At 52.5% G+C, this 21638-nt stretch overlaps 1 protein-coding gene and 1 long non-coding RNA gene across 2 annotated transcripts in view; one reads left to right on the top strand and one right to left on the bottom strand.

Moving 5' to 3' along the window:
* The first annotated feature begins 7250 nt into the window (after positions 1 to 7250).
* On the top strand, positions 7251 to 21538 carry NFIL3 (nuclear factor, interleukin 3 regulated). The gene is made up of 2 exons (XM_078436076.2): positions 7251 to 7439; positions 19706 to 21538. Exon 2 carries the CDS (start codon positions 19845 to 19847, stop codon positions 21234 to 21236), a length of 1392 nt encoding a protein of 463 aa, XP_078292202.1. The 5' UTR covers positions 7251 to 7439; positions 19706 to 19844; the 3' UTR covers positions 21237 to 21538.
* Positions 14556 to 21638, bottom strand: part of LOC132663717 (uncharacterized) — a 45365-nt gene continuing 38282 nt past the window's right edge. Inside the window, exon 4 of the long non-coding RNA XR_013551523.1 lies at positions 14556 to 15066. This is a non-coding gene — a long non-coding RNA (uncharacterized LOC132663717). The remainder of the gene's footprint in view (positions 15067 to 21638) is intronic.

The raw sequence follows: 21638 nt of genomic DNA, 5'->3' as shown, positions 1-21638 counted from the left end.
GGGAGTGCTAGGGTCATCTAGAACGGGGGTCTTAGGGTCATCTAGAACGGGGGTCCTAGGGTCATCTAGAACAGGGGTCCTAGGTCATCTAGTACGGGGGTCCTAGGGTCATCTAGAATGGGGGTCCTAGGGCCATCTAGTACACGGGTCCTAGGGTCATCTAGAAAGGAGGTCCTAAGGCCATCTAGTATGGGGTCCTAGGGTCATCTAGAACGGGGGTCCTAGGGCCATCTAGTACGAGGGTCCTAGGGTCGTCTAGTATGGCGGTCCTAGAGTATGGGGGTGCTAGGGTCATCTAGAACGGGGGTCCTAGGGTCATCTAGAACGGGGGTCCAGGCCTTCATCCACTTCCCCCACGCTGATGCTTCACGTGTGACATTTTGCATAAAAACACGTTGAAAACAGCGGGTCGCTTCTGGAGACCACGTTCCCCAAAGCAGCCGTGCTCCTTCCCGCCTGAATAACGCGCAAGCCTTGCTGGTGCCACTGCGCGGAGTCCTGCGGCCTGGTCAGCCTTCCCACCTGCTCTCTCTCACCACAGAACCTCACACACTGAACTTTTGTCCCCAGCTACCTCTGCTGTGCCTTCTTGGAGACGTAAGCACTCACTGGGTCTATCGCACTGACACTGTGACGCAATTCATTGTCCACATCAATTCATAGGGACACACACTCAAGCACACACACCCAACGACACCCACGCCCACTCTTTGGGTTAATGATATTGTTTCCCTCGTGCGGGTTGATTTTTCATTGGGTTGATAATAATACCGAACACATCTCACTGTCTCAGCTCAGGCGCTTTCCCGAGCAGTTAGTAGCTCTTAGCTCATCTTAACCTTGGAACAACTTGTTGAGACGGACGTCATTATTTCTTAAATTTATTTATTTATTTTGAGAAAGAGAGAGACGGAGGGAGAGGGAGGGAGAGAGGGATAGGGAGAGAGAGAGAGGGAGAGAATCCCAAGCAGGCTCTGCACTGCCAGCACAGAGCCTGATGTGGGGCTCCAGCTCACAAACCGTGAGATCATGACCTGAGCCGAAATCAAGAGTCGGATGCTCAACACACTGAGCCACCCAGACGCCCTGAGATTGGCGCCATTATTATCAATGGTTGCCGGAAGGGGAAACGGAGGCAGAGAGAAGTTAAGGGAGGTAACTTGTCCTGTCTGCAGAGCTCGTGAGCAGCGAAGCTGGGATGCGGACACACCATGGCCTGCTCCTCCCCCCGGGCTCTCCTGCCCATTTGCCTGGGTGACGACCGCCTGAGACTCTGCTTTGGCGGCATCCGGACGGCATACCTACGTGGCAGCCCTCCACACAGGTGCGTGGCCTGCCTGAGACGGTCATCACATGCAGGAGCTGAACAATAATCTTAGGCACTTCTGCTCAGGCGCTCAGAGTCTGGAAGTTTCTCAGAAGACCAGAAATGCGGTCAGGCACCCAATTTCCGGGCTTCTTAGTGCATTTACCAAACTGATAGCGTTCATTTTCGTCTCTTGCTGAAATAAACCACCCCGAGGGAAGACGATTTCTGTCTCTCCGGCCGTCCGTGTGCATTTCACGGTGTAATTTCCTCCCTGCGTGTTGTAATTAGGCAGGGCGAGGGTTATGGGTGAGCCGGCTTTAACCGGGACCTGCTTCTCTGTAAATGCCAAATTTGCAGCTTTCTTTTTCTGCGCGGCTGTTTCTGAAGAATCACCCCAGGGCAACCCTGCGGGGTCCGCCTCAGCTCCCACGGGGCTCCGATGAAGAAATGAAGTCCAGACAGATGAAACGATTCCCTTCGTGAGTCGGGGAGGGGGGGCGGCGGTGGTGGTAACGAACGCACGAGAACCCCAGCCTCCTGGGTTGCCCCCATGGCTCTTTCCAACGGATGCCCTGTGCAGGACTTCACAGAAATGTCTAGATAAGGTTTGCCTCGGGGACTGGAGCTGCCTAGCAGTGTGGGTGTGTCACCTCTAATTCTTAGTAAAATGCTTTTTTGTTAGAACACATTTCACAATTTTATATTTCACACTCTGGTCACCCTGCCATGTCCCCGTGGCCAGCTAACAGCTACCACAGGCCTTGCCCCATCACTCAAGATTTTGCAATGAACATAGTTGGCCCCTTCTGAAGTCTTGACCATTTTTAGTGTATCTCCCCCCGCCACCCGCCTTTTTGTGAGTTTCTTTTATTTTGACACCTTTGCTCACATATGCCATTTAATCTGAATGAACGAAAATGCTAACTGAAACGAAGGCCGTCGGTGGCGGCCAAATTTAAAGACACGTTTCGGTTTTTGTGATGCTGTACTTGCAACATCTTCTTCTGCAAAACCACCTCTTTCTGGCCTTTTGCTGGGTCTTCTGGAAATGCTTTGAAATGTATTCAGGCCATCAGCTGCTTTTGTCTGGGGAAGCCATGTAGTCCGTGTAGAGATCTAATTTCTTTCTTAGCTTGAGCAACAGTCATTTAACAGGAAACATTTCAACTTCTCATACTTTAAAGCCTGTGCTTCTACGGGGAGTGTCATTTGGCTATCTTCTGTTACCCAATTTCCCACAAAAACTAGTTTTTGAATAATAAGGCCAAGCATGCTAATGGAATGCCTGCTGATGGAACCATGTGGCAGGAGCTGGGGAAGGCGGTGTGGAAATTTTAAACCCTCACAATGTCTGGGTTGTGGCTGGGATATGGGCGGGGGTGGGGGGCAGGAAGGGGAGGTGGGAGCTTGGTAGAGGAAGGAATCCAGAAGAGTCGTGAGGACTTGATGATTGGGGAAAGGCCGATGGGAAAACTAAGAATGCATCGGATAAGTGAGAAGAAAATACACAAGAAGAATAAAAGTCAACACACAGGAGCAGGTGGAAAAAGAAGGCACAGGAGTGAGCCCAGTGATTGGAAATTGCATCAAGCGTACAGAGAAAACAAAGAGAGCAAGCATGAAAGAAAGAAATACCATTCCAGGAAGTTTCTGCCTAAACATTCAATGACTCATTAGGTCAGAGCAAAATACCAGCATAAATTGCATACTGACGGGTGTGGGCAGGCCTCCTGTGGGTGACGAGCCATGCCAATCGGTGCCACGCTAGCTCCCTATTTAAACCCCAACCTGAAAACAAAATAAAACTAGAACTTACGAATTCCTAGAAGTGGTTTTCCCTTGTGTTCGTGAGGGTTAAAAAAGCGGGCACCAGACCCTCAGGAGGCATAGCACGGTGGGAAGACTGTGGCCCTGGGCTCTGGGGCCCCAGTGGTGGCCAAAGTGTTTTAAGCTACGGAAGGTTTCCTGCAAAGAAATCCAGAATTCAGGATCTAGAACAGACACGCGGGAGCTGTCCCAGCCGGGTCACCCGGCGGGAAGCCTGCCTTCCAGCCTCCGATGGCGCCTTCCCTGGGCATCTCCATGGAACTTCTCGGTCAGAGGGCACAGCCTGTCTAGTCTCCAGCCCGCCAAGTCACAGGATCTTTTCTTTTTTTAACCAATGGCCTCACAATACTGGAAAAATCAGGATATTTTGCCAAAAAAAAAAAAAAAAAAAAAAATCTAAATGTCTACTTGCTTTTGAAAAACTGGAGCCTGGGGCCCCTGTAATTGTCCTGGGGCCCCTGTAATTGTCCTGTGCCGCAACAACCCACGAGAGCTGAAACGCAATTTGTGGCTCTCTGGCTGCCACGGGCCACATGCACCTAACTGAATTCTCACTAGGTATCTGAGGTTGCAGCCACCTGTGCCCGAAGAGGCCCCGAGAAAGGACCTCTGGACACACGTGGCCCTTTAGGTATCTTCCGGCTGGAATGTTCCACAAAGGAGTTTTCCATCTTAGGAAGGAGAGGCCACATTCGTGGTCATTCTGCTCTCCTTGTATTGGCTCAACCACAAAGGATATTGGGAGCGTAATCAGATATGGCTGAGTGTGGTCAACGGTCTGCTGCCCGTAGCCCCTATCACAGACCCCGCCCCCCACCCCAAGTTCCGAGAGAGACGGAGAATAAGGAAGTTTTGACCTCAGACTTCAACCAGAACTGCCTTCCTTCTCCTCCCAGAGACCTGGTCACAGCCCTGTTCTGCACTCAGGCCCATGCTGACGTCTTCCTAGAAGCCTCCCACCTGCGGCAATTTGTTTCCAACGTCTCAGGTTTTATGCTCCGTTTACTTGTGTTCACCTGCAAGTGCCTGCCTATTCGCGAAAGTTCTAGCACCTACTGGACACACCACCTCTTGGGTAATGGGGACAGAGCCCTCTGCGTATTGTTCAGCGGTTTCCCAATCACCAGGAGGAGCTAAAGAGTTATTTTCTAAGCTGGTATCTCAGACATCTTTTACACTTCATCTGATTTCCAAGTAGGGTGGGGACAAAAACTGATGCGCGTAAATGATACAGGCACAATCTAGAAATACCCCCAAGTAATTAAAGGAGCCTCAGGTTTCAAAATTCGGCATAAAGAACCCGTTTCCAAGTTCAGAGAAATCCCCACCCCCATCGTTTCTGAGTGACTCCAAGCATGTTTTCTACCTTTCTTGAATTTCACGTCGCCCTTCTATTAAGACCATTTACCACTCATTCGACAACAGCTTTGGGAGTCTATGCAATTATTCAAAAAGAAGAACATGCTGTAGGTGTGGGGGAGCGGAGGTAATGTAGAGTGGCTCTGGATTTCTAGGAACCAGCACGCTTCTAACCCAGGAAAGGCAACCGGCATAGGGATTTGGTTTTACTTTCATCTAAGGGAGGTTTTCGAACTCTAATGGGCATTGCGCGGGTTTGGAAAAAGGAACGGAATAATAACAAATGAGAAAAGTGGAAATGACGAACCAAAATCAAGACTCATTTTCATCAGCAGAGTCAACTCTTTGGAATGAATGTCGACTAGAGGGGACAGACTCAAAAGCCACAGACAGAAGAGCTTCTTGAATTGGTGAGCACCTGGGCAGAGGATTTGGGGAAGATATTAAAACCCACTTGGCATGTCTAAAGAGTCAGGGCCTTGTTGGTAAACGTACACTTTACCAGATGAGTTGTGAACAAGCATGTGTTCTGAACCACAACATTGTCCTTGGAGAATAGTTTGAAATGTGAGGCTTTCCAAACACCAAGTGATAAGTGATACGCATTTTTTCAGCATCACCCTTTGGGTGTTTGTAACTGTGTAATAGGAGAACGGGGAAGGTAGAAGAGACAACTTAGCAAGCAGATTGACGCTTGATGATGGGCACCAGTGATGGGAGCCTGGTGGCGGGGTGGGGCTGGGGGTTCAGTCTACTCTTCTCTTTCTTTACTTTGGGGTTTGGTTCAAATTTTTCTTCCTAAAGAAATGTGTCCTAGGGAAAAGAATGGGAAGTCACCGAAGGCATTCAGCCCAGCTCCCGCATAGTCCAAGTAGGGCCTGAGGTCCTTCCCCACCTGCCACATCCCGTATTTGGGCAAGTCTGTGCGCCACTGTAAGGAATATGGCTCCCTTCGCAAAGGCAGACTCTCTCTCTGTCTCTCTCTCATTCTGTAAACGCGCTGTGTGTGTGTGTGTGCCACGTGCCTTTACAGCCCTTAGCGCGATGCCTGGGGAACGCGCCGCGAGGTGCCGTTTCCCCCATTTCCTCGCGTCCCTTACGTAGCCCGGGAATCTGGGGGAGAAGACGACCGCGTCCGATTAGGGGCAGAGATGCCCCGAACGAGCCGCCGGCGCCGGGATCACAGGAAGACTCCCCGCGCGGCCGAGCCCGGCCCCAGCGGCGCACGCCGGCCCGCCAGCCGGCAGGGCGCACCCGCGTTGGCCACCACTCGGCGCGGCCGAGGGCAGCCGGACCTCGGCGAGCCTCGTTCCCCGGGCGTCTTACGCAACAACTTCGCCTCCGTCATCTGCGCCCTAATTGCGCAGGGGGCGGTGTCTGCGCGCGGCGCTTTCTCTCCCGGCCGCGGGCCGTCGCGCTCCCGGGAGAGACGCGCGGGGGCATTGTCGCCGCCGCCTACGCAGCGCCCCCGCGGGGCTCCGGCCGGCCGGCGGCCCCCCTCCCCGCGGCGGCCCGCCCCGAGCGCTGGCGGCTCGCCAGCGCCGCCCCCCCCTCCCCACCCGCCCCCAGGAGGAGGGGTCCTCCCGGGGGGTGTGCGGGGAGGGGCGGGCGGCGGTCCGCGCCACGCCCGCGGCCCCCCGGCCCGGTGCTGGGTGGGCAACAGGTAGCCGGGCCGCTGCGTGCTCGGGGAGACAAAAAGCGCCGCTGTGAGTGAGCGCGGATCGCCGGGGGGCGCAGGCAGCGGTGGGAGAGCTGGACGGCTGGGCGGGCCCCTCCCCAGCTCGCCCCCCGCGCCCCCCCCCCCCCCGGGAGCGCCGGCCGTGGCGCAGCCCCGGAACCGGGCGCGGGGCGCGGGTCCTCGCGGGCGCTCGGGCGGTGGCGCTGGCCCCGGCCCGGGGAGGGACGCGGGCGGCGGGGCGGGGGAGCGGGCGCGGGGAGGGGAGGGGAGAGAAGAGGAGGGGAGGGGAGGGGGTGGGGGCGGGCCGGGGGGGGGCGGGGCCGCGGAGAGCCCGCCCCCGCCGGCCGCGGCCATTGGCGGCGGGCCGGGGGCGGGTGCGGGCGCGGCGATTGGGGCCGCGGCCGCCCGTCACCGCGAGGCTGGCGGGCGGCGACGTAGCGCGGCGCTCGGAACTGACCTACTAACACACATCTCCCGGCGCGGCCACGGCGCCCGCGGACCCGGCGCGCCGCCCGCCTCCCGCGCCGCGCCCTCGCCGCCGCCCGCCCGCCGCCCCGGAGCCCCGGCCCGCGCCCCGCGCGCCCCGGGCCCCCCGCCCCCCCCCCGCGCTCCCGCCCGCCCCGCCGCCCGGGCGCTCGCCGTCCCGGGAGCAGGAACACGGTAAGCGCTCCGCCCACCGCCGGCCCGGCCCGGCGCCCCGCGCCCCGGCTCCCCAGCTCCCCGCCCGCTGCCGGGGGCGCGCGGCCCGGGCTGCGCGCGGGGCTGGCCGGCGGCGGCGAGTGTGCGCGGGGCGTTCATGACATAAACTTTTGCTGCTTTGCCGGGAGGGGACTCGCCACCTGAAGGTGGCCGCTTTGATTGCAGCGCCCTGGCGCCGGCACGTAGTCCGGGCCGGCTGGCTCTCCCCCCCGCGCCGCTGTTGCATAATGTCTCCTGATTTCAGGAAAATTGATGTTTTGGTGGAGAGGCGCGCCGGGGAGGCTGAGCCATCTCGAGCGGGGAGGGCAGCGCTCGCTGCCTCCTTTCTCGTCCCTTCTGCGGGGCTGGCGGCGGGGGTGTGTGCGGGGGGTGGGGGGGGGGGGCGGAGGGGGGTGCCGAGTAAATGGGACGAGCCTTGATCTTCCTGCTGGGAAAGAGCGCAGCTCGCGTGAACCGTGACGGCATTCGGAGAATGCGTGCGCCGCGTCTGTTTGTGTCGGGGGCTGTGTCTGCACGGACGTCTTCCAGCCCGTTTGTCGTCAGCGTGTCTTACCAGCGCCCGAGAAGGTTGTAGGATTCGTCCTTGCCCGGATTGCATAATCTGCCCACGGTGAAATATTGGCTCGGGTTACGGGGCTGATGTGGGAATGTGCGCGTACGTGTGCGATGATTTGGAAATTGTGGCGCGGCGTTGGACAGGAGGTCGTTATTGGCACGTCCCGGATAAAGACGGAGATTTTGTACACACGCCTCCTACAAAACGCGAAGAACCCCTCGGGTTGTATTCTGATCTTGGATACTCCCGGGGTTTGCCCCGTAGGTGTTGCGAGCTATTATTTTTAAATCTGGGGCGAACCATTGTGGTCTTTACCTCCGTACCTCCGTGCTTTTAATGCGTTCCACTCCATCAGCCCTGTTTCTCACCTTATTGTCATTGCTTTTTCAGACACGACAAGACAGATCACATAATAGTTTCCTGGAAATGTTGCATTATGTAACTGCCGAATTTGCTGGCAGTCAGCATAGGAAGCGGGAGCTAATTACGTGATTTTATAATCTTGCTACAAAGAAAGTAGGGCAATGTCAGCCTTTAAAATGTCACTGTCACAGTTTTTTTTTTTTTTTTTTTTTTTTGAGGATATTTTAAACAGGAAAGTAGACAACCGGGTAAGGCATTGCGTTAGCTCCCGCCGCTGAATGTGTCTTTTGCCCTAAATGAAATGAGCGTTCTTCTAAATTTAGCCCCATCACATTTTAACAATTGTGGCCTTGCAATGCTATTTCTGGTGTTTTCTCCAGGGCTGTGTGCAAATACAAGTTCAAGGCCATTTGCTGTAGTTTCAACTTCACGCCTTCGGAGACCTTTGATAAGATTGTATTTTTAGGAAGGCATTTCGCCGAGCGCGGTGATTTGCTGGATGCTGGTTCCCATTTATCTTTATAAAGGACACTTTAGGAAAGTGCTGTGTTCCCTGGGAACAGCAGGGGATGGCCAAGCGTCATCTCTGGCCCTGGCTTTTGTAAATAACAACAGCGAATGAGGTCACAAGTATTTATTTCACATCGTGTTTTTTTTTTCCCCCTCCAGACCAGATATGATTTATGGGAAACAGATATAGGTTAGTAGATTGCATTTGCGTGTAGATACCCTAGTTTTTATTCGAGTGAGGATATATGAATATATAATGTACCCAGATTTTAAATTTCCTCCGGCACTCTGACGTAGTGTAATTATGTGTGAATATATTTATATGGTGGTGTCTATGTCAGATTTTTTTTCCCTGACGTAACATTTAAATAATTAAAGAGCAGGGTTTGGGGTTTTTTTTGGGGGGGGGGCGCGTTCCAGAGATTCATCCCCGGAATGAATTACATTACCCCAGATAATTGCAGTTGCTTTCCAAGAAGCTGAGAGCGCTCCAGTCACCCCACCCCCCACCCCCGCCCCGGTGTCAGACCCCGACCGACTTTGGAGGTTGGGCTGGGAGCCCCGGGCCTGCTGGGGACCGCGTAGCGCCACCTTCCGATCGCGACTCCCAGGGGCGCGCCCCTCCCGCCTGCGGGCCCGCGGGGGACCGGGGCTGGGGGCTAGGATGCGGGGGGTGGCGCGTGGGAGGCTCGGGTCGGGACCCCGGAGCGCCCTAGGCGGCGCTTGGGCGGGAGCCGCTCCGCGGCCTGCGCGCCTCCGCGCCCCCTCCCCACATTCCTTTGTTCTGGCGAGGGGGTCCTGGCGGAGCCGAGGCCCCGCTGCGCCGCCCACCCGGTGGGGGCGGGTCCCGGTGAGGCGCCGCGCTGGGGGCGCGGGGGGACCTGGGCCGCGGAGTGCGGGTGCGCCCAGGCTTCGCCGGGCGGAGGGAGGGGAGCGGAGAGGAGCCGGGGAGGGTGGGGAGGGGAGCCGGGGAGGAGCGAGAGGCACCCGGGGCGAGGCGCGAGGAGAGGCCAGGCGGGCCACGGGGCGGCTCTGGCGGCCTGCCTCCTGCTCTTCCCCGGTGAGCTGCTGAGCGCCGCGGACACCTTTGTTCCTGCAGCTTCATTGTATTTTGGAGCCGGAGCCAAGTGCTTCTGGATTGGTGAAGTGAGAAAGACCGAGAAAACCTCCAAATGTCAACAGACCACAGGCACTGGGGGTGGGGGCGCTCCAGCATTGACGGTGGCGATGGGAAGGAGCGCCCCAGCTTGACTGTGGCTAGTCGAGTGGATGCATTTTTCTTTCTTTCTTTCTTTCTTTTTTTTTTGAACCTGTACTTCTTGCGGTCAAAGGCTAGAGTAGAAAGAACTTGAATCCCCCGAGTTCAAAATAAAGTAGAAATCAAAACGCCCACGTAGACGCCGCTGTCCTACTGTAAGACTACAGTACTTTCATCCTGGCGTAGAGACTTCAAGAGAGTGAGCTCAACTGGTTCGCAGTGAATCCACGACATCACAGGTGTTCGCCGGCAGTCCACTCCGTCGGAAAGTTTCTTCTGTGGGGTCACGTGCCGCATCCCTGCCCCCAGTCGGTTTCTCTCCTGAGCTCCAAGGCCGCTGTCCATCGTTAGGGGCCAGCTTTGGCAAAGCGCTAGGAGCGCGGGCCCCGAAGAGCCGGGTCCAAGCCCCAACCTGTGGTTTGGGAGGTGCTGGGATCGCCACTGGTGTCCCCGGTAAACCGAGCACACACAACCTGTCCAGCTGGGTAGTTGTGAGGAGCTCCGCTTTCCTCGTGTAGTTGACCAGAAACCGGGTTGTTTTGTTTTTTAAAAAAGATACTCCCCTTGATTTTTTTCCTCTGCCTAAGTCTCTGTCCAGTGATAGTAAGGAGGGAAGTTTGAGTTAAGCCTGTAAGTGAAGATCCTTCTTGGAATATGTTTTTGTTCTAACAACCGCCCCACCCCCACCCCCCACCAAAACTGTGCCATTGCGTTCCACGGTGATTTAAGTTTGAAGGGAGTTCTTGACGTACTGTACAAGCACCCAAGTCGCTGGGTTAATATTTTGGGGAAGTGTTAGAAGGAACACAGGGGTGCGATGGGGGGAGGGCAGGAATGATGTAAAGAGTGCCACACAGCGCGGCCTTTTCCAGTTCCCCTCACCCCTCTGTGACGGTTTTCCTTGGCCTGGATCGTCCACTTGCGAACTCGTGTGGTCCGAGACCAGCTGCGGCTCGTGGGACCCCACAGATGACCCGTCTGGGAAGGACTGGGTGCAGCCTGGGTGGTTGGAAACTGAGGCCGTGCTGCGTGAAGCCGGTCACGTTCAGCCCTTTTGATTAATTAAGAGAAGATTTCACCGATCGACATGGGGCAGTGCTTCCCTAAGAATCACCAGAGGCTGACACAGCCTGGGACTCATCACCCTCGTTGCCTTGATGCTGCTCATTCTTCAGAAATGAAATTAAGAGCTAATCCTCCCTAGACCCTAGCCCTGCATGTGCCTGGCCACTGTGCTGTGTTCCGTCACCGTCCCCATTTTATAGGTGAGGGACTGGAGGCACAGAGCCCGACCACCGGCCCGAAAACGGGCTGTCTCTCCCCCTCCCCAGAGCATGAGTGCAAGCTCACTGCAGCTTTTGAAACAATTTCCTTTTCTGTGTTAAGGGCTTATCTTTGAGAAGGGCAATTATAACATCGGTGTGATGCAACAACCTGAAAATTAAAAACCCTTTGTTAGAGCGCTTACCCGTGTTGAGCAACTGCCTGACTCACCAGCCCAGTGGATATTTCTAGTTGACCTTGCCTTGGTCCATAGTCAGTTCCGAGACGTGAACGTGATCGGAGCATGGAATGGAAAAGGTGCAGTCATATTGCCTCGGCTTTATTTTTACCCGAGCTAAAATCACACATACTTCATTATTTCCATTGTAATCCAGATGGCAGTGATGCTGTGAGGAGTTGTTTATTTTTAATTTGTATTGAGGGAATGAGAGCAACTTGGGATTCGGTTCAAAATATGACAGAAACAATGTAATTGAAGTTTCCTTTAATATGCATTTCTGGGTTTTGTAAGGTATGCCAGTATTTCACAGCATTAACACATTGTTTGATATCCTGTTATTTTCCTAAATTATATTTGAGTTGATTTTTATCCAGATCGGACTCGTGGAGAATGTCGAAAGATGTTGACCTTTGATCACAGACATTACATAAGAGCTTTTCAGTTTCAAAATGAATCTGTATTACCACTACCCCCAATTACCTCTCAAATTTCTTTGCAAATACTTTTCCTGTAGTTAAAAAAAAAATACTGCTTCAAAAAAATTGCTGTTTTTCATACGGTTTTAATTAGAGAGCTTATGCTTGTTTTTATGATAAGAAAGTTTAGTAGGGATTTTCTAGATGCCATTCATAATAATCTGTTTTGAGGACTCAGTTTCTTTGGAGTCAGAATGATCTTTGTATTATAAGGCTCTTGGTTGTCAGAACATGGTGTCTTTTATCAGTTAACTCTTAAAAAGAATCTGAAACTGCAATTAAATAGCCTTCAGGTAAACACCGAAACACTTAAAAAAAAAAAAATCTGCCCTATCCATACGTTTGTAATCATCTTGCCCACTGTCAAAGAAAGTGAAATTAAATAGAAGAAATCGACAAGTCAAGCTGAGGAGAACTTCAGTGTGATTCCAGACATTCAAGAACTTTCTCTGCTATCATTATTCATCCCGCACGTGCTCTGCCGTGGTGTGCCCGTGGCAGAATTTCCTATAAGGGGGTTACCTCGCGATTGCCGGTGTCCCTTAGGATTTCAGATTACTCGTCGGACCCATCCATTATCTTTGGAAGTATCAAGGAAACGAATGTCCCCCTTTCGAAGTGACTGCGGCTTTTGAAAAATGTTCTACCATTCCACTCCCTGCCCTCCCCCCCCCCCCCCGCCCCCCAGCTTCCTCTCCGTCTTCAGTGAGAGCCTTTGGTCTGTATTTCCCCGGGCCGTTCGGTTGTTTGTACACGTTAGCATCTCTGCACACGGTCTTCGGAGTATTTCTATTGTGCGCTAAGCTACAAACACGTCTTCTTTTATAAGAGTGTCAAACTGTACTATTTCATATTTCAGCTCTGCTATCACAAAATGCAGTGCTGTCCTCTTTATTCAGATTAAATCTGATTTTTAAGTAGTCCTTTGTTGAGGGTGAGAGAGCGAGCAACTTGACATATTTCCACGTATGGTAAAAACTCGTAAGCTCCATCAGGTTTTGACACATTTATTTACAGAGGCTCCCAAATAGAAGAAGTAGGTTAATTTGTTGCTACGATAGGACAGATTTTGGTGAAGTGTGAGAGGCACTTTATGTGTGTGCCTGTATCTGGGTCAAGTACACACTTCTCTCTAATGTTAGGGTTCAAGCCTGTGTTACTGGAGACAGAATTGTATTATTGAATGGGAGGCACTTCATCGGCAATTAGAAAGGCTTAACATAGTTTTATTAAAAAAAAAAACCAAAAAACGATGCGGCGCCTGGGTGGCTCAATCCGCTGAGCGTCCGACTTCGGCTAAGGTCATGATCTCGCAGTTTGTGAGTTCGAGCCCCGCGTGCTGCTCTGTGCTGACAGCTCAGAGCCTGGAGCCTGCTTCGGATTCTGTGTCTCCCTCTCTCTCTGCCCCTCCCCTGCTTATACTCTGTTTTTTTCTCTCTCTCTGTCTCTCAAGAATAAATAAACATTAAAAATAATTAAAAGTAAATAAATATCTTTTTAAAAAAAGTCTTTGGGGAGCCTGGGTGGTTCAGTCAGTAGAGCATACAACTCTTGATCTCAGGGTCCTGAGATCCCACGTTGGTTATGGAGATTACTTTCCAAAAAAAAAAAAGCCTTTTGTTTTCAGCCGGATTAGCAAATCCCCTTGCAAGTTCAATGCCTCCTGAGTTCTCCCCGAGCCCCCCCCCCCCCCCCCCATGATTGCATGTGTGTATTCTTTTCCTGTTCTATCTCTGCTCTTAAGTACTGGATTTTATTCTTGGCCAGGGAAAGAAGTAAAGCATTTTATTGAAACAATCACGTCCTGGACTCTGTCCCACCCACAGCAAGAAATGAAGGTTAACGTGTTGCTGGTTTTAACAGTTTAAAGGGCTGTGAATTGGTTAGCTTTATTCGTTTACTTTTTCACTGAAATGGCACTCATCTTAAAAACAAGCAGCTGTCTGCTTCCTGGAGAGACCGTTTACAATTTAACGTGAAATAATTTTTTTCTTTAATGTCATCTCTGCTACAACTCTGAGGGAGTACATGGCACATCCAGAGAGTGCAGGAAAATGAGGTAATTCTATAAAAAATGCTTCCGAAATGGGGAGCCCATTAAATAGTATTTCATCTTGCACTGACAGAATTTTTAAGTCAAGATGTTTAATGCAAGCAGTTTGCAGTAAGACTTCCCCTTTAAAGAGACCAGTAATGACAAAATGTGTCGCGGTCGATCATAGTGGCCACACTACTGGTAAGGTTTTAGATGCTTGAAACAAAATTTTCCTTCTTGTTTTGTAAAGAGCTTGAATTGTCAACCATGATTTTCCTTTTCTTTTTTTAAGTCTATGTATTCATTTTGAGAGAGAGAAAGAGAGTGGGGGAGAGGGGCAGAAAGAGAGGGAGAGAGAACCCCAAGCAGGCTCTGCGAGGTCAGAAGTGCCCAATCGACGCGGGACTCGATCCCACACACTGGGAGATCATTGACCTGAGCCCGACGCGGGGCTCTATCCCACGCACTGGGAGATCATCGACCTGAGCCCGACGCGGGGCTCGATCCCACGCACTGGGAGATCATCGACCTGAGCCCGACGCGGGGCTCGATCCCACGCACTGGGAGATCATCGACCTGAGCCCGACGCGGGGCTCGATCCCACGCACTGGGAGATCATCGACCTGAGCCCGACGCGGGGCTCGATCCCACGCACTGGGAGATCATCGACCAGAGCCCGACGCGGGGCTCGATCCCACGCACTGGGAGATCATCGACCAGAGCCCGACGCGGGGCTCGATCCCACGCACTGGGAGATCATCGACCTGAGCCCGACGCGGGGCTCGATCCCACGCACTGGGAGATCATCGACCTGAGCCCGACGCGGGGCTCGATCCCACGCACTGGGAGATCATCGACCTGAGCCCGACGCGGGGCTCGATCCCACGCACTGGGAGATCATCGACCAGAGCTGAAATCAAGCGTTGGATGCTTACTGGACGGAGCCCCCAGGCGTCCCATCTATGATTTTTCTGACAGGTGCGCTGGGGACCAGGGAAGGTACAGGTCTGTCATGGTAAACATGGGTGACGATGTCACTCCTTGAGGAAGCATGAGGTGCAGAACTTCACGTTGGGAGCTTTTATTCTTTTGGAGAATTTCTTCAACCAGACTTTCGTCTTAATTTAAAACAACGTTTAGGTCACCTGACTGGAACAGACGTTGAAACTCTGCGTTCACAAAACAGAACTCCCGCCCATAGTGGATAGTGTGATGTTAAGAAGCCTTAACTAGAGACGGCACATCCGTCCCAGGGATGGGACGGTGTGTGTCAACTGGAATGCGGTGTCTCCTGCCCTTCAGTGTCCCTTTTCACTCGTGTTTTCATGCAGCAGCCCGATTGCCCGGTGGGTGTGTTGAAGCTGAGCGCTCCGGGCATGCGAGTGTCACAGAACCGGCAGCTGGCGGCAGTCACTAGAGAAAGGAAATCGAGGCACACGCTCGTGGCGGTCTGAAAACACGATGCAGAGGCCAAGTCGGTGTTCAGTCAGTCCTGAGGGAAAACAGTGGAGTTTGAAATGAAACCATTAGTTGAGCATGTGTGCTGATGTGCTAGAAGGCTCGTAGTCGAGCATCCTTTACACTCATCATCCGGGGGTGTAAAGACAGTCTAAGGCCTGCCTCTGCTTTTCAGTGCTGTGTGACCTTGGGAAAGTCACTCAGTCTCTCTGTGTTCTCACTACGCACCTCCCCTCCATGCTGAAAATGGACACACTTTGGTTTAGTACCAAAAAAAACCCCAAAACAAAAAACCTCATAGGTGACAATGCCCCTACTATAATTTTTCTTTTTCCCTATGTTAGCATATAGGAAGGCCAGGAGATTAACATTTTAGCAGAGATGAAGGTTTAGAATGTTTTCTCAATTCATGAAATACTCTCCAGATAGGAAACAACTCCAAAGAAGCTGGAGAAAAGTTCCCGGGGGTACCTTTGTTGTCTTAAAGGAAGTTCTGGCAGCATCTAATAGTGGCTTTCTGCCCCCAACGTAACTTAGCAAACGGGTGTGTATGACTCAAGAGTGGGAGTGATGCAGAAAAGGAACCGTAGGTGCACAGAGCGGCCCCGTGCAGGTGTTGGAGAGGGTGCTGGTGGGGGAACAGGACCCGCATCTGGGCTGAGCCCTGCTACTTAATAGCTGTGGGACACTGGGCAAGTCACTTAACTTCTCTGAGCCTTTGTTTTCTCTTCCGAAAATGGTCATTGTGAGGGTAACAGAAATAAGAGAGGCTCTTGGTGCCTGCTGCGTAGTTTAGTCGGTGGCACCTGTTACGGTGGCTCGTGTTATCACCACCCTACCAAGAAAAAAAGCGGGCTAGAAATGATGTGCTGTGTGCACCAGGCCCCCCGTGGTCACGGCACCCCTCGAGCACGCCTCCTTCAGCCCTGTGATCTCCCGTCTGGCTCCCTCGGGAGACGAGGAGCTCCTTGACTCTTGAGAGTTTGTTTTTCCCCTCCCTCCAGTCTGGCTCCGTGCCTGGTCCACACAGTTGGTGCTCCGTGTGTGCCGAATAAATCAATTAATGAAAAAGAGAAGCTCTCTGTGAATAAGTATGATGTCTTTTTTTAGCATTTACATAATCATCTTCAGTGAAAAAAAAAAAACATGAGAAAGTTGTTTATATACAAAACTTTCTTAGACAAGGCAGGTGAGTGACTGTCAATCAAATGTTGGGCACCTATACATTCACTTTGTTGCTAGGACACAAAGGTACTACTTTGGACCCTGAAAAATTTTGCAGAGGATTTGGACACATAAAACAAACCTGTATTGGGATACGGTATACAACATCAGCACCTCTGTCTGCATTATCTCACACTTAATAAAAAAAAAAAATTTAATGTATACTTTGAGAGAGAGAGAGAGAGAGAGAGAGAGAGAGACAGAGCACGAGTGGGGGAGGGGCAGAGAGAGAGGGAGGCACAGAATCCGAAGCAGGCTCCAGGCTCCAAGCTTTCAGCACAGAGCCCCAGAGCTTGAACTCACGAGCCCCGAGATCATGACCTGAGCTGGAGTCGGACGCTTAACCGACCGAGCCACCCAGGCGCCCCTGCGTTTTCTCACACTTATGATCAACTCTTTCCAACACTGCAAGGTTATTCGGTAAAAAATACTGCAGAAAGTGCTCTAAGGTAGCAGGCGGTCATTTGCCAACGGAGTCAGGGAGACGATTTATACTTGCAGATGAGGGGAGATGCCCAGATGCTAGTACACGTAGTACATCTCAGATCAGAAGAAGATTAAGTAAAAAGAAATGAGAGTTTCTGTAGGTGTTGAACGTGCCGACAAAGTTTAGAGATGACAGAGTGGACATTAAGCACGTAGACGGTGAGAAGCGGGGGGTGAAAGAGAAGTTAAGACAAGGGGGGGGGGGTACTTGCGTTAAATGGAGGTGGGACAGTGTCCTTTGAAAGTGAGGGCTGCCTGCCCCACTCACCCACACAGCATGGGCAGCCTTTGGACCAGGAGGCTGAAAACGTCCCAACCCACTGGAAGATTGGAAACAATGAAATAAGGACAAGTTTAGGAAGAGTAACGAAGACAGAAACGTGTGGCATTTCAAAAGCCTAGCTGTGAAAACTCATCGGGGAGGCACATGTAAAAGGAATGTGACTTCTTTAAAAAAAAACAAAACAAAACAAAAAAACAAGGGACACATTTTAAAATGCATGGGAAAGGGGCACCTGGGGGCGGGGCTCAGTCGGTTGAGCATCCGCCTTCCATTCAGGTCATGATCTCCTGGTCCATGAGTTCAGGTCCCATGTGGGTCTCTGTGCTGACAGCTGGGAGCCTGGAGCTGCTTCAGATTCTGTGTCTCTCTCTGCCCCTCCCCTGCTCACACCCTGTCTGCCTACCTCTCTCTCAAAAATAAATAATAAACATTAAAAAAAAAACTTTTTTAAATGCACAGAGAGAGTGGGTCTCCAGTGGAAAAAAGATATCCTTGAAAGGAACTATATGATGGCTCAAAACAAAACAAAACACCAGTAGGACCTGAGGATCCGGTGGCGATTTGAAGGGCTCCCCAGAAAAGATCGATGCACTTGTCCCCTGCTGCTGGAACTCTGACTCTTTGCCTCCACACTTGGTAGAGACCTAACCGAGCTGGGGATCAGAAGTCTCTCATAGCAGGGAAGAGCCCACCCAGTATGTAGAGGAAAAGTGGGTTTTCACGTCAGAAGATGAAACCTGAGTGGAACTACAGAAAGCAGTGTTGTTCTGCGAAGAGATAACCAGAAAAGATTTCCCTTTCTACAACATCCCTGCCCGCTGCGCACACTCTGGGCCTTTGTTCCCTGCTAACGCCGTATTATCAAAAACAAACAGAAACCTGGTATTATTAATCACGGGTTTCACTACATCGCAACCGACTGTTTCCATGTTGGCTCAGTTTGATGGACAAAAAAAAAAAAAAAAAAAAAAAAAAAACCAAAAAAACCCAAAAAACAAAACATGGCAGTAAACCTTCTTTATGATCCTGAAATCATTACATCATTTCTTCTGTTCCTTCTGGAAAAGACACAAGAAGCTGGCACGCTTTTCCAGCTGATAGAATTAGACTTCATTTCATTAGTCATCACGATACTATGTACAAGAAAGAGAGAGTGACGTAAAACAAGAACAGTCACGGTTTTTAATGTGGCAAGGGAGTGTGCCATACAGATAGTGCTGAATGAACGGTTGTCTCTCCATATCTCCTTTATGAAAGTATTGCCTACTGGGAAATAAGGCAGAGAAGCCCCGTCTAGAAACACAGATCCAAAAACCACCACAAAAAGATTGTTACTGGAACCTAATATGGGTTTATTACCTCATGTCAAGCCAAATTCAGATGACAAATATCTCATCAGTGGAAAAGGAAGCCAGCTGATGGTTCTATTTTTGAGGGTTTATTTTTTTTTCATATATTTTGTTTGAAACTCATTAGTAAAATGGAAAGAAATTCTTTCCATAATTATATTCTCTAGGTTTAAAATAACTTCAAGTTTCAGGAATGCACTGTACTTAAAAAAAAAAAAAAAAAAAAAAAACCCTTTGAATAGTAACTGTTTATTTTCGTCCCAAACTACTGTCTAAATGAAATCTATTGTGGCAGACTTTTCGGGACCAAAAATAAAAAAAAAAAGCACTTAGGATGCTTCTATCTAAAGTGGAGGTTTGACGAATCAATTCGAAGGAACCAGAAAAAAAGAACATATCTATCTAATGGTGGAGCGCAGATGTACCAGGAGAGGTGGCTTCGTTGGGAAGAATCCTGGGCCACCTGGCACAATGAGCTGTGGACAGGAGCCCAGCCGGCAGTCAGGGGTGTGTCCCCGTTGAGAGTCAGGTCGAAACAACTTCAAGTCAGTCGGTTTGGGTGGCTTCTGTTTTCATTTTTACGGAAACAAATTGGGCACCCGTTATATATTTTGTTCCGTGTGATTGCAGAATTTGTTTCCGGGTATCGGAGCTCACCTGGGAAGGTTCCTGGGAAGAAAGAGGTGGTCTTGCTTGCCTTGCGGTGATAGAGATGTCATCTGAAATTATTCGGGAGCACCAAAAAGTTGACCCCCCCCCCCCAGAGGCCATCTGTCCTTCCCTCCTGGGAGGCCCCATGTCTGCGCGCCGGCCCCACACTTCTGCTGCTGCTGAAACAGCCTGCCTCTGTTTCTCCCTGGGCACGCGCGTTGCTGCACCCCTCTTCCTGGGCCACGTGTCACTCTGCTGAGAGGTCCCAGGGAGCGGGGGGGGGGACCTGTCCTGTACTACTTACCTATTTCCTTTTCTGGATGGCAGACTCTTTGAAGCAAAGAGCTGTGTCTTTTTTTTTTAATATTTATTTTTGAGAGAGAGAGAGAGACGGAGCATGAGCGAGGGAGGGGCAGAGAGAGAGGGGGAGGCACAGAATCCGAAGCGGGCTCCGGGCCCCGAGCCGTCAGCACGGAGCCCGACGCGGGGCTCGGACCCGCGAACCGCGAGATCGTGACCTGAGCCGGAGTCGGACGCCCAACCGACTGGGCCCCAGGCTCCCCGGGAGAGAGCTGGGGCTGGCGCAGACCCACAGGCCCTGCGTGCGCAGCGCGGTTCCCGGTGCGCGGTGGGCGATGAGCATCTGCCAGACGGGTAACCCTTCCTTCGCTGTGTTGCAGGTCGCCCCGGGGACAGACCGCGGAGCCGGAGAGACTCGTCTCGCCCCGCGGACCAGAAGGAAGCCTGTTGATGGCTCTTCCACCGCCGCTGTCAGAGCACGGGTGGTGAGTGGCGGGGAATCGCTGGCGCGTGCTTCGGATGCAGCTGAGGAAGATGCAGACCGTGAAGAAGGAGCAGGCGTCCCTGGACGCCGGGAGCGGCGCGGACAAGATGACGGTGCTCGGCCCCGCCCTGGCCGACGTGTCCGAGGAGCTGACGGCCGGCGAGGAGCTGCTGCTGGGCGAGGGCAGCGTGGGGAAGAGCAAGTCCTCGGCGTGCCGGCGGAAGCGGGAGTTCATCCCCGACGACAAGAAGGACGCCATGTACTGGGAAAAGCGGCGGAAAAACAACGAAGCGGCCAAGCGCTCCCGGGAGAAGCGGCGGCTCAACGACCTGGTCCTGGAGAACAAGCTGATCGCGCTGGGCGAGGAGAACGCCACCCTGAAGGCCGAGCTGCTCTCCCTCAAGCTAAAGTTTGGCCTGATCAGCTCTGCGGCGTATGCCCAGGAGATCCAGAAACTCAGTCATTCCACGGCTGTGTACTTTCAAGACTACCAGGCGGCCAAGTCCAGCGCGGGCCCCTTCGCGGACGAGCACGAGCCCGCGATGGTGACGAGCGGCTGCATCTCGGTCATCAAGCACTCCCCGCAGGCCTCCCTGTCCGACGTCTCCGAGGTGTCCTCGCTGGAACACTCGCAGGACGGGGCCGCGCGGGGTGGCTGCGGGAGCCCCGACGGCAAGTTCCAGGCCATCAAGCAAGAGCCGGTGGAGCTGGAGAGCTACGCCAGGGAGCCTGGCGACGAGCGGGGCGCCTACCGGGCCTCCGTGTACCGGAACCTCATGGGGACCGCCTTCCCCGGCTACTCCCACTCCCCGCCTCTGCTGCAGGCCGCCCGGTCCTCCAGCAACTCCCCCAGGACGTCGGAGACCGAGGACGGCGCGGTGGGGAAGTCCTCGGATGGAGAAGACGAGCAGCAGGTCCCCAAGGGCCCCATCCACTCTCCCGTGGAGCTTCAGCGCGTGCACGCCACCGTGGTGAAAGTTCCGGAAGTGAACTCCTCGGCCTTGCCGCACAAGCTTCGCATCAAAGCCAAAGCCATGCAGATCAAAGTCGAAGCCTTCGATCACGAGTTTGAGGCCACGCAAAAGCCGTCCTCGCCCGTGGACGGGACGCCCAAGAGGCATTTCGAACTGGAGAAGCATAGCGCCCCGAGTATGGTACATTCTTCCCTCCCCCCTTTCTCGGTGCAGGTGACGAACATCCAGGATTGGTCTCTCAAATCGGAACACTGGCATCAAAAAGAACTGAACGGCAAAACTCAGAACAGCTTCAAAACGGGAGTTGTAGAAATGAAGGACGGTGGCTACCAAGTCTCTGACCCGGAGAATTTGTTTCTGAAGCAGGGGATGATAGCAAACTTGTCTGCAGAGGTGGTGTCACTGAAGAGACTCATAGCCACACACCAGATCTCCGCCTCGGACTCGGGGTAAACTACTACTGAAACGCTCTGGGTGTTTAGAAAGCCGTCATTTGCAATAGAGGAGGACGTTTTGTATTAGGCGGGAGTTTCACTGGACCCGTGATGTCATTCCACTGTATGTGTTCACATGCTGTCTGCTGGGTGTCTTTCTGTGCACAGGTTATTACGGAGATTAGATTGTGTTATCACTCTGCCTTGTGTATAGTCAAATAGTCTGTCGCAAAGGCTGTACATATTGAACATTATTTTTGTTGTTCTGTTATAAAGTGTGTCAGTTACCAGTTTCAATAAAGGATTGGTGACAAAGACAAAGACAGAGCTTCTGCTCCCTTGCACTTGACTTTACGGAAAAGAGAAGGCAACTTAAGTTGCAAGAGTGGGTATGAAAATCCTCCTCACTTTACTCACTGGG

Source organism: Panthera onca, chromosome D4 (assembly GCF_046562875.1).
Source record: "Panthera onca isolate mPanOnc1 chromosome D4, mPanOnc1 haplotype 2, whole genome shotgun sequence".
In the NCBI taxonomy this organism is placed as follows: domain Eukaryota; kingdom Metazoa; phylum Chordata; class Mammalia; order Carnivora; family Felidae; genus Panthera; species Panthera onca.
The sequence above is the reverse complement of the archived record's forward strand: the minus strand, read 5'-3'. Positions and strand labels throughout refer to the sequence as shown.